At 40.0% G+C, this 12,189-nt stretch overlaps 1 protein-coding gene across 1 annotated transcript in view; it reads left to right on the forward strand.

Annotated features, from left to right (window-relative positions):
- Positions 1-673: 673 nt before the first annotated feature.
- BMT2 (base methyltransferase of 25S rRNA 2 homolog) overlaps positions 674-12,189 on the forward strand; it is a 29,509-nt gene continuing 17,993 nt past the window's right edge. Inside the window, exon 1 of the mRNA XM_059473233.1 lies at positions 674-876. Coding sequence (XP_059329216.1) covers positions 732-876 — 145 coding nt within the window. The 5' untranslated portion in view covers positions 674-731. The remainder of the gene's footprint in view (positions 877-12,189) is intronic.

Consider the following 12,189-nt stretch of genomic DNA (forward strand, 5'->3'; position numbering starts at 1 on the left):
AGTGCTTTGGGTTTGGGGAGGGGCAGCAGCCGGGCACAGAGAGCAGCATCCGGAGGTGCCCGCTGCGAGGGGCAGCTCTGCTGGCTGCAGGTGCTGCTCCTGCTCCGGCAGCGCCTTTCCACCCAAAGGATGCCAGAAACAGGGCTGCAAAGAGAAAAGGCCCAGCAGCTCCATGAACACATAAAATAGCTGAACAAAATTTGTGTTCTTCAAGCGCCCGCGCCCACACCACGGCCACGAAGCCGCCCAGGTTTGCTCGAGTATGTTCTGAATTCAGGTTTTTTCCGCAAGGTTGTTGGTAGGTGGGGGATGTGTTTTGCCACCCCGCGCCAGACGGGCTCCAGGCCGGCTCTCTCGGGGGTCTCTCGGGGAGGCTGCCAGCCGGGGCGAGGCACACAGCTACAGGGGAAGCCGCACTGCCCCGGACACTCGCTGTGTTTCCCGCCTCACTGTTTTGCTCGGCACGGCGGAGTGCCCCGCTGCAGACGCGCGGATGGGAAGCTCAGTGGGCAATAACCCGTCCCACAGCACGGGCCGCTGCCGGCGCAGCGCGGCGCCGAGCGCACACGGGAGCGCGGGGCGCGGCCACTGGGCGGCGGGCCCGCGCGCGGACTCCATGTCCCGGCGGCCCGCGCGGCGGGGGCGGAGCGCGCATGCCCGCCCCGCGCAGCCCCGGCCCGGCGCGCGCCTCCCCCTGGGCCGGGCGGTGCGCGGCGAGCAGCGGGAACACCATGGAGGCCGCTCCGCAGCCCCGGCCCGGCGGGGCCGCCGCCGCCCCGCCGCCACCCCCGGAGCAGGAGCGGAAGCTGGAGCAGGAGAAGCTGTCGGGGGTGGTGAAGAGCGTCCACCGGCGGCTGCGCAAGAAGTACCGGGAAGGTAACGCGGGGGAGGGGGCCGCCCCGGCCGGGCCGCCCCGCTGCCCCCGCCGGCCGGGGATCGCGGTGTCCCCCGCGGGCGGGCCGGCCGGTGTCGGGGCAGGGCGGCCGGCAGCAGCTCCGCGCTCGCTTCCTGCTCCTCCCGGCAGAGCGGGGTCGGCGCTGCCGTGGGCTGCCCGCAGCCCCGCCGAGGGCAGCCGGGCGGGTCTGCCGGGGCTGTGCCGCTTTCCGGGGCGGCTGGCAGCGGAGCCCCCTTCCCGGCCGTACAGCAGGGCTTTCCAAACTGAGGATCTGCGAGCGTGAGAACAGTGGATGATGAATGCCAGAAGAGATTGAATGGTGATGTGGGAAGGACAGGTCTTTGTGGATTATTTGTGCCTCCTGTCTTTCAGTCGTAGCGCACTAGTTCAGGCAGGAGCACTAACCGAAGGGCTTGGGGTAAAGCTGTTGTAATTACTCGTAGTCTTTGAAAAATCTACTTTGTCGTCAGTTTTAATGCCCTTATGCAAGGTTTTTATGGGTGGTATTGGAATGCTTTAAAACCTCCCTGAAGTGCTAGCGCAGGTCACAGGAAATTCATCCATCCTTTCTTTTGGTGAGCCTGCAGCTCACCTCCAGAAGAACGCACACATGAAGTGGGAGCTCTTCCTCTTGTAGGCACAAGTTCTTGCCTCTCCTCTGTGTTTGCATATGACACTTCTGTGAAAGAAACAAGGTCATCCTGCCTTCTGGACTCCCAAAATCTCCCCTGGAGCCAGTTCATGGGATTTGGGCACAAAAACCCACCTATCTAGATGCTGATCAAAAGTCGCTGTTTATTTTGGCCTTGGTCAGGCAGAGCTTAAGGGAGGATCTCCCTTTACTCAAATGTTGGGAGAATGAACATAGTATATTTAAACATTCCAGTCATGGCAAAGTAGCCCAGCTTTTAGCAGTACGTGTTTCTGTGTTATTTCAGAGCGCCTGTAGATTAAGATAGACAAGGATTGGCTTTGTTAACTTTTTTTTTTTTTAAGTGAGCAATCTCTGTAGCAACTGATTTTATTTTTTTTTAGATGAGAGCCTAAATAATGAGGAAGTTTTTGTAAGTCTGTTTCTTAGCAAAAAACAAGTTTGTGCTCAAGGGTAAGGTGTGTGCAGCTGGTTAAGTGAAAGAGCCAACAGCATTTTCATTTACTTCCTATGGCTTGTAAAGCATGTGTTAATGAAAACTTTACAATGGTTTTTCTAGTCACTCCAAAGTAGCAACATGATATGTAATTTCATTGAGGGTTAGAACCATTTCATTGAGTTAAAACCAAACAATTCATCACATCTGTGCAACAAGAAATGCTCTACCCATTTCCCACTCATCCAATAGCAGGTAGTACTTACAAGTTACTAGTGCTTAGTAGCCGGTAGTACTTCCTATGTTAGGTTCTTTCAGCTTGAGAATTTTAGTTTTGGAGTCTTTTCTACCTACATCTGCCTTTGCTTCTAAAGGCAGATTTGAGAATCTCCTTCTTAAATGCCTTTAATGTCATTCAGAAATTGTAATACTGGGACATGCTTGATCTCTGAAAGGTCTTTTCTTGGAATTTTGTTTTGTAATACTTAGGCTGACTGGCAAGTATGTTTTCCTGACAAAATTCAAGTTGAAAGTTAGTTAAATAGAAGTAAAAAATCAATAAGTCATCTGTAATTTTGCTGTACAATTTGAATTATAGCTTGAGTATAGAAAAGCAAAGAGCAAAATCCCTTCATCCTTGCTTATGTTTTTACAGCTTTTTACACTGGGAAAGCCTCTTGACTCCACATTTCAGTGTTCTCACCTGCATATGAAACAGAAACATAATTCTGCATTATTCTGCAATCTTTTATTTTTTTCTATTTTCTTCTTCTACTCTGTCTTCTCATGGTTTACTGGAGTTCTCTGAAGCTAATTTCCATTTTGTCTAAATAAGCAAACTGTGCTAGAAGTGCTGTTGCATGGATTTCAGTGCTTTGTCTGTAGAAGCTAAAGTAGAATCCCGTATTAATTTTGTTGGTAGATGAAAAGTCATGTTCATTATCCTAAAAGCTATATGGTTATTTTGTACAGGGTAGATAAGTCTAAGAAAGCCCTTTGTATTGTAATACGATCCTAAGTTACTGTCTTCTGTTAGAAGTGTTGAAAGGAAATAGATGCACCCTTGATACACTGAGATGTGTGCCGATAGATTTTATTGGGACTTGATTTTAATAAGCTGATTTCTTTGCTAATTCATTTGCCTTGCTGACGGTATCAAGGTTTGTGTTTTAATGGGCAATTGTAACAGGCACGCCAGTACTGAGGTGCTTATAACTGCACCATTGTTAAAATTTTATTTCATCTTCTGCAATGGTTCCCTTCTTTTTTGAAGATGAGCCAGTAAAAAAGTGACAATATGCTCCAAAATTGCAAGCCAACATGTTTTTGAAGAAGTTGCATACTTGTTAGAAGTGCAAGAGCAACATTTCTTAACTAGGGAAGCATTGCAGCAAATTTTTTGCAGTTACTAGGGAATTACTAGAATAAAGTTTAGCCATCATGTCATGTACAGGGTTTGATTTTGATTTTTTTCCCTGGTGAAAAACTGGAGATTAATCAAAGCTGAACCTTGGCTATTTTTCTAATTTCTGCACTTACTGAATCAGTTATACTTATAAGTATGGTGCATGGATTTTACATGCAGTTCTGTACTGTGCCTTATGTCATATCATAGCCCCATGCCATTCATGACAAGCACTTACCATCTTTTAAATGATGCAGCTGAAATGCTTTTGAGTTTGCACTGAAATACATTTTTTTGTTTTCTTCAACAATTTTAGGTTTTTTCCTGTGTGACTAGTACTTATCTTTTCTATTGTTTGAATATTCCCAGTATGACTTACAGTGGGAATATTTCAATTTTTTTCTCCTTTTTATTCTTCATTTCCTTTTCTTCCCCTTCCTTTCCCTTCCCCTCTTTGTTGTTTATAAGAAAATAAAGGGAATATCATGTCATCATAAATGCCATGGCAGATTTGGTTTTTTGAAATTGTAGGCTGCTTTTTTTTTCTACTGTGAGTTCTGCAGTAGTATTCTATGTGATATTTTGAAATTATTTAATGAAGTTTAGCAAATGAGTGTAGGTTTTAAATTAAAGTGGTTGGTTCTTATCCACACTGAGTGAATGTGTCAACTAAATCAGCAAACCATTAAGAAGTTGTTTCTTCTTAATAGTTATTGATAGAGAAACAGTACTTATATAGTAGTTCCTAAAAATAAACATAATTCCTGAGGTTAGCCTATAAACTTTCTCATAATAAAGAAAACATTAAGTGAGAATAGCTCTGAGATGTAACATGTTCACTTAGGAGTCTCTCTAATTAGTATAAAGCTCATGGGATTTTTTAGTTGTATTCCTGATTCCTATTCAAACAGAGTAATTTAATCTTTATTATTTTACACACCACAGTAAAATCCAAAAGCTGAAACTGCTCTCAAGTAGTGAGTTATTCACTTATCAGAGCTTCACAGTGGTTCTGGATGCTTGACACAAGCATTTAGAAAGTATAGAAATTAGGATTTTCCATAATGTTTGAATTTCTGTTACTACATGGAGATGGGGCAAAACCAATGTTTGATTTAGTTGCTTCCTGTTGGTTCTGTTGCTTGGTACCCCAGGTGACCCTGAGTTTCACAGAGCTTTCCTCAGTGCATCTTTGGGCACCTGCAGCCATGGGCTGGAGCGTGTTGCATGCGTTGCATGAATGTTTCATATGCTGCATGCAGGCTGATTGTGTTGAGCCTGACAGACAGACAGACCTGGAAAAGCTGATTTAGTGGTTCCTGAGGAGCTGCACAAGATCTGCTGAACATCTGCGATGTGATGTATGTTTGTTCGCTTCCAATTGCTTGTAGTAACTAAATAGGTTCAATTTTTGCTGGGATAAAAATCCCTTCCCCTGATACAGAGGCATCCTGTTTTTCTCTCAGTTGTTTATTACCTTTGTAGTCATGCAGAGCTGTATTTATCAAGTAAACGTTTTCTCTGTAGCACGAGCCTCAGTTATAGATGGTTGTGTGTGTAGTCTGAAAGATGATTTACAAGACTACTTTTCCCTTAAAACTCTATAAGAAGTACAAGTGAAAAAAATTGCTGAGGTATCTGTAAAGGTATTTTATGAAATGTTTTCCTGTGTGTTCACTAAAATAGTTCATTTCTCCTAACATATGCCTGCTAAGGATGCTGAGGCTTAGAGAATCACACAGAAATGTTGTTTGTCCTGTTACTAGTTACCACATCACAGAAGCTGACAAAAACACTTCTAGGTGGCAGTTTGATTCCTTAAAAGAAGTATTTGTTGGAACATCAAAGAAAGGGAACTTTTTAAAAGGTTTTTTCAGAAAATCAGGGAAAATTTACAGGACCCTGCCTGATGATAATAAGTAACCCAAGTAGGTAAGTGGTTCAGACATTTAGACAGAAGGGTTGTTCTGAACATGAGGTCTCTTCATCTCATGTTTTTCATGAAAAACCGTGAGAGAGCTTAAGTTCTTCCTAATGTGCAACAGGAAACATTTTGAAATGGTGTCATTTTTCACAGGACAGGAAAAACTTTGTCATTGAACTCTACACGATAAGTTAATAGTTGTTACTCCTTTTTGTTAAATATGACTGATTTACAGTAGAAATAAACTGAAGTTTTCAAGGTATTAATTTGTGTTTTACCACTTGAAATAATTTCTTGGAAGAGGAAGACTTTTGTAATAATAACTGTTGAATTTTCCAGCAATAGAAACTAAATTTTATTTAATTAAAATGAAAGCTGATTCTAGTTTATGACATGAGCATTGAGGTATAATTGGCCTTACAGTTTGCACACCACAGTTTTGCAACAAGTATTTCATTAGAAATCACATAAGATTTACATTTTGGAGAGTTTAATTAGTACTGTCATTTACTAGCTTGTAAATTTGAAAAGTTCTGGCTACAGCATTTGCTTGCACTCACTGAACAGACAGGTCTGTGACACCTTCCCTGCTCCTTTGCTGCTCTGGCAGGGAAGATGGTGTTCCTGTTACAGGGTCAGCATAATGAAATCTGTACCTATGCATCAGCATAAGTTTAGCTCCTGCATTTGCAAAAATTACCAAAATCAGTAGCTTCTGTTGACATGTTCATGTCTATGTTGGCTGTGTTAAGGTACAGCACATAGTCCATCCCAGAAAGTCAGGTTTGGGAAAGAGGAGAGGAATGAAGTTTCCAGAAGAGTAGATCCAACACCTGGGGGCAGTAATTGCTTAAACTGTCACATCCATGCTGTTTCTGTGATGGCCATCAGAGATTTATAGCAGATCAGAGACACAAATTATTCTTCAGAGTGATCTAAGCTGACCTCCAGTAGATGCTGAAATGTCAGCTGGGGCCTCAGAGTCTGTTTCATGGAAACAGATGGATAGGAAGTTTACCTGAGAGGCCAGATGTAGAAATCTGCATTTGGTCAAATAAATCCAAGTAAGTTGAAGGGAGGAGCATTGATACTGAGATAAAGTTAGATTCTTGCACTTGATTTTTTAAAAAATATTTTATTCTAAAATAGTTGAGGTAACTCCTAAGAAATGTGAAGCAAATACTAGTCAGACATGAGAAGGAAAATGCTATCTCTGCTTGAACTTTGTCCAAGATGAAGTTCATGTTCTGTATGTAGACATGTAAAATTGGAAAACAGAGAAGCCAAAAATACTCAATGTTGTTTGCAAGGAGTGCTGAATATGCTTTCAGTAAGACAGATGTTCAGTAATTTTATCTTGTATACAATGAAAATTATGAATTTCATAATATTTGCTGATATTCCTCATGTAATTAATTTTTCTTATCATTGCCACAGCATCCATACATTAGCAGGGCAGCTAAATCTCAATTACAGTGTTAATGAGGAAATTTTGTCAGATGTTAATAGGAATTTGGTTTCAGTTTTAGCCTAGTGAACAGTGTAGGACTGCTTTCCTCATTTACTGCTTAGCATGTTCTAGAAGCTAGTTTACTGTTTCCAGCAAGTGAGAGGTGATCTTAAGAGGATGAGAATGAGATAAATTCTTTTCATTCTGCAGTGCATTGCATCAACAAACTAAATAAACCCTCAATAATCTTGCTAGGCATTGCTATGGCTAGAAGCTGGTCATGTAAAGTTATCCAGCATTGTCATGGGCACTTTTTAATCGTGGGGATTTGTTTCCTTCTTACCATTAAGAAAATTTAGTAATTTTTATTAAGGTAGTGTTAATATTGTGCAAATACTAACATGTCTGTTTTGGTTTTGCCTTTTGTCGTTATTATATATATTGAGGTCATTTTCTCTTCTACCAGAGCCAAAGTTCTGGTAGAGGAGGAGATAGAAAGGCAGTGTATTGTTGAATGAAGGTATTGAAAAGGGAGTGGATTCAATCTGGCTTTCTACATTACTAAGTTATCTACCAGTATGTAGAAGACTTCAAACCCTTAAACACTTGGGGATGGGTTTTGGTGTGTTGGGGCATTTTGGGGGTTTTTGGAGGGTTATTTTTTGTTGTTGTTTTTGCTTGTTTATTTTTGTTGTGTTTTTTTTTTTTTTCCAATTAAAGCTGCCTTGAATTGAGAGAATTTTATTTTCCCAGAAGAAAATAATTACCCTTTTTCTCAAGGGTTTTGTTTTGTTTTTTGATGGATGAGGTTGGGGGGTTTTTGTTTGTTTGTTTGTTTCTGGGGTTTTTAGAGGTTTTTTAGATTATTGTTACTATTTTTTAATTTCTTTTTTTGGAGGAAGTTGTTGCTTAAGATCTAAACCTGCATTACTTGTACCTGAAGACTTAAATGCACAGTATCAGTGCCAATTAACTTTTGATATGCTAGGTCTTGTTTGTTGATGGATAAAGTATTCTGTAGTTAATTTTGAGATTGTAGAGATGACTGCACTGTTTTTCCAAAGAGCACCAGTGGACTCATGGAAAATAGTAATTACAAATCTCTTCTTGTAGGTGCAGATAGTATTTTTGCAACTCTATGTGATAACTTCTGTGTAGCTTGATAAAACAGAATTATTCAAATCAGCTGGTTTTGATTTCATCCCATTCCAAAATGAAAAATACTGCCTTTAGCAGAACTGTGCTCTATTTCTTTTATATTACAGAAGGTTGTGTTTTCTTAAAATACCAGTTGATGTGATTTGTTCTGTCAGAAGTTGAAGGAAAACTGCCTAATTATTTTTTGTTTATTTTATAAGCATATCTTAAATGACAGTTCAATTTAACACTCTACAAATAAATTACTTTTTAAAACAATTTTTTTAATGGGATGGAAGAAAGCTGAATTTTTTTCCTTAATAACAGACTACCTGGAGAGAAGAATTACAGTGTAGGTTTGGCTCACCAGGAATCGCAGACCTGATGTTCTGATGCTGCTCTGACAACCTCTGATAAGGACTTGTAAATAGATGCAGAGCTAGGGGAGTTCTTACTAATTTTGTATGATTCTTCTCTTTTAAAATATTTTTGGTTGTTAAAAGCTACAGCTGACATTTGGTCTCTATTGCTGTTACCCACAATTAAAATTATCTTGAATTAGGATCATTTAAAAATAACTTGTACATGCCTGACCTGTTCTCTGTGTGACAGTATTCAGCAACTGCTGATACATCTGTGGTTGAGTTCAGGGTTATGACTTGGATATTCTGTGGGCAATATTAATGTGGGTGGAAATTACTTAGAAGGATTCATCTGTTCTAGGTAAGCAGTGTTGGATTTTTGTTACTGCAAAGGCTGTGTTAGGAAGAACAAGTCTATCAGTCACTTGTTCAGTGACAGAATTCTAGGAAGCAGTGGGCTTTGACCTTTTTTGTTTTTAAAGGAATAGTTAACCTTCAAGGTGAAGAGTAGGTTATTTATTTGTTTTCTAGGTAATTCTGAATAAAACAGAACAAGCATTAATTAATTTTGAAATAGCATGGGTATAGTGCTTTGAGAGGTGTGTGGAACTCCCTGTTGTGAGCTAGTTTTGCCAGTCACACTTTTCAGCGGGACAGTGGCATATCTGGCTCCTTGCTGGAGATCTTAGGTCCATGAAGATCTCTGAAGGTTCAGCACTCAAAAGAGGTTTTAAACTGCATAAAAGGTAGTTGGTAAGTGTAACTTCTGCTTTATGTTATGGTATGGTCATGAGTATGAAAAGTTTAATCCACAAAATGAAATCTTGACTTTAGGATGTGGTCAAAGATCCAAAATTCTTTTCTTTTTATTCTACTAGATTTGCCTACCACAAACTGCTGTTTAATTTACAGTTACCGATTACTTAATAGAAGACTTTATGGATCTTATTTTTCTAGTAACTACTAGTTTTGTCATAAAATGTTCCTGCATATTTTACTGCCCATTTGGTTACATAAGCAAAAATTTATTGATTCACAAATAAATGTTTACCTCTAGAGTATAGTGTTAATGCCATATTTGCATTAACCTGGATTATAATGTATTGCTTGAAAAATTAGTGCACAGTGGATTATAATATACTGATCGAAAAAAAATTAATGCATAACTTCTCTGTTGTCTGGATATCATTTTGAAATTGAATGCTTCAAGACTGGTTGTAGTCACTATCTCAAAATCTCATAGGTATCAAAAGTCTCATAATCTCTTATAGATAGGAAGGACAGTTTGCATCTTCAGGTCAGTATTGGAGCATGATTGGAGCATGGATTTCAAGTTCCTATATCTGGTGTGCCTGTTTGTGTCTTCTCAAAGCTCGCTATGTTAAAGTATGGGGGAGCAAACACCACAGCAAAACAATGCACTGCCATGCTACTTACTCAAATGAAATTAGATGCCAGACTCTTTGAAAGGCCCTGCACAACAGTGCCAGTGCCTTAAGATGACCCATTATTTGCAGTTGTTTGTAGCTTGTATCCACGAAGAAGCAGAGGAATGGGCATCATATCAAAATCAGTATTGACAGTGGGTAAACAGCAGATGCTTAGACAAGAAAAAGTGAAAAATGCTGCTGGAGTATTGCTGTGCTTGCTTACCGTTCTGTCTTTTTGTGATTTTGTGGTCTAGGAGCTCCTGAGTTAGAAATCTTGTCTTTGAATATGGTGTCTGTCATGGATTTTCTTCCTGTAGTTTGCCCAGCTACATGAACTTCATGAACTTTAGGCTTAGTTATACATTTTATGAGGGAATAACTTTTTTTTTCTTTTAAGCAGCCCTTTCTGTCTCATATTATTGGAACAGCCAGAAGTTGTTCCATATTGTTCCATATTTACCTTCCCTCTGTCAGTTTTGATCTTGTGGAAGTCCTCTCCTTGTTTTATCTGCCTTCTTCTATTTCAGTGCTCCTCATACAAAAGCAGGGCTGCATCTGTCCCATGTAGACAATTTCTGTATCTCTGCATTAGTAAATGAAAATAAACCAGAAGTGCTCACAGAATTAACTTAATATAAGATGTGTGACAGAATTACTTTGTGATGAATTTTTCACTTTTGTTCTGCATCTCTCTCCTCATGGTCTGTATAATTCAATTTTATTTTCTTGTCAGCTCAGAGCCAAGATGCCGTTACTCTTATAGGCAGCTCTGTTGTAATCCAAAGTTCCCGTCCCAGTGTGCTGGTGGTCAGCTCTGGGTCTGTTGCTGTATGTCTCAGTTTAAGACCCCTCATCTGTGGATGCTTTTAACTCTCATCTGACTTCCAGGAACTGATGCAAATCTGATTTGTTCAGAAGGAAATCAGAGCAGCTGCTATGAGAGCAGGATTTGATCTTAGAAGGCATTTTCTGTTGCTAAGGGTAGGCTAGTTAAGAACATCTGGTCTTTGCATATGTCTTCTTTCCCATTCCCTTATTTCTTAAGCTTTAAGGAAAAGGGGTATTTGAAAATAGAATAATTGCTTCAGGACAGACCAGATGAAGTATTGAAATAAAAGAACAGTAATAAACTTCAGATTTTTTTTTTGTGATACTTTCCTTCAGTACGTGTTCATTGATTACTTTTTACCTTTGCCATCGGCCACGTGCTCAAACAAGTCTCTAGCAACTGCAAGTCACTGAAGCATTTCACAGCTGTCTGGAGCATGCACAGGACTCAGACTATTGTGTTGGAGAAACTGCAACACTCTGTCTAAGCTGCACCAGAATTAATTTGCTTTTGAGAATCACTTTGCTAGTGATCTTTGCTAGTGCTCCGATTGCTAGGACTTGTGTTTGTTTTGCCCTCTGTGCTGGTAGGTCACTGCTGCCATGTTCTGCACTGTTTTGTCAGTAGGGTATGTCCTGTTCTGCATGTTTGTTTCTACAGAAGGCTCTCCTGAAAGCTCTGGAAAAGTGCCCCACTGGTTTTAGCAGAACCCCCTGTGGGGATTTGCCTGCAACTTGGGTGTTTTCTCTGCTCTGGTGGTCAGCTGGTGACCTTGCTAATACCATTTCTTATAAAGCATACTCTCTGAACTTGGATCCTTTGGAAAATAATGAGGGATGTCATTCAGTATTATACCTTTTTTTTTTTTTTCCCAGTGTAATAACTTTCTCATCTATGCTTGTTGAATAGCAAGTAGAATGAATAATTTCTTGCACAGCTTCCCCATTTTGGTAACATTAAATTTCGGCCACTCCCATCTCAAATGCCATCTCAGACTAGGGAGTATAAACACCTAATTTTAAACATGACTCACTTTGATGATTGTACAAGTGTACTAGATGCTTATTTCTGAAAATTGCTATGACATCCCTAAACCAAACCTAAGTAGGGAGTAACCTGGATGGTTGATTTAAATCTTTTAAGTATACATCTATACTTGTCCGTCAGGGCCAGTCTTTCTGTAAGCAGAGGACAAATGAGGTGAGGATTGTCGCTGCTTTGCACAAGAGGGAACAAATAAAAAGGTTGTCACTGGAAAAAACCCTTGATTTACTGCTAATTGAAACAAAATACATCAAAGGAATTGCCATAAGTGTGTTAGAAACAGCAATCTCTTACTGGTGTGAGGACAGGTCATACTGTAAGCTACTTTCAGGCTTTAACAGACATTTATTATTAGGTTATGGCTGTTATGCTTTCAAAGTATTTCCTTCTCATACAAAGATGCTACAAGATGGAACCATGTTGTGAAAAGTGTGTTGTTTGTCCAAGTTAAAGCTTAAAATATAACTGTGTTCTTGAAAAGTTATTTTTAGCTGTATTAGCTTGTAAGTTCAAAGTCAGTACATATTTTTTATTCTGCAGATTGGCATATATTCTAGATATGTACCCACATTAGTGGTTAAGCAACACAAAATAAATTAGTGAACATCATACCAGGAAAGCATCT

The sequence above is a fragment of the Ammospiza nelsoni genome, chromosome 5 (genome assembly GCF_027579445.1).
Source record: "Ammospiza nelsoni isolate bAmmNel1 chromosome 5, bAmmNel1.pri, whole genome shotgun sequence".
NCBI classification, from domain to species: domain Eukaryota; kingdom Metazoa; phylum Chordata; class Aves; order Passeriformes; family Passerellidae; genus Ammospiza; species Ammospiza nelsoni.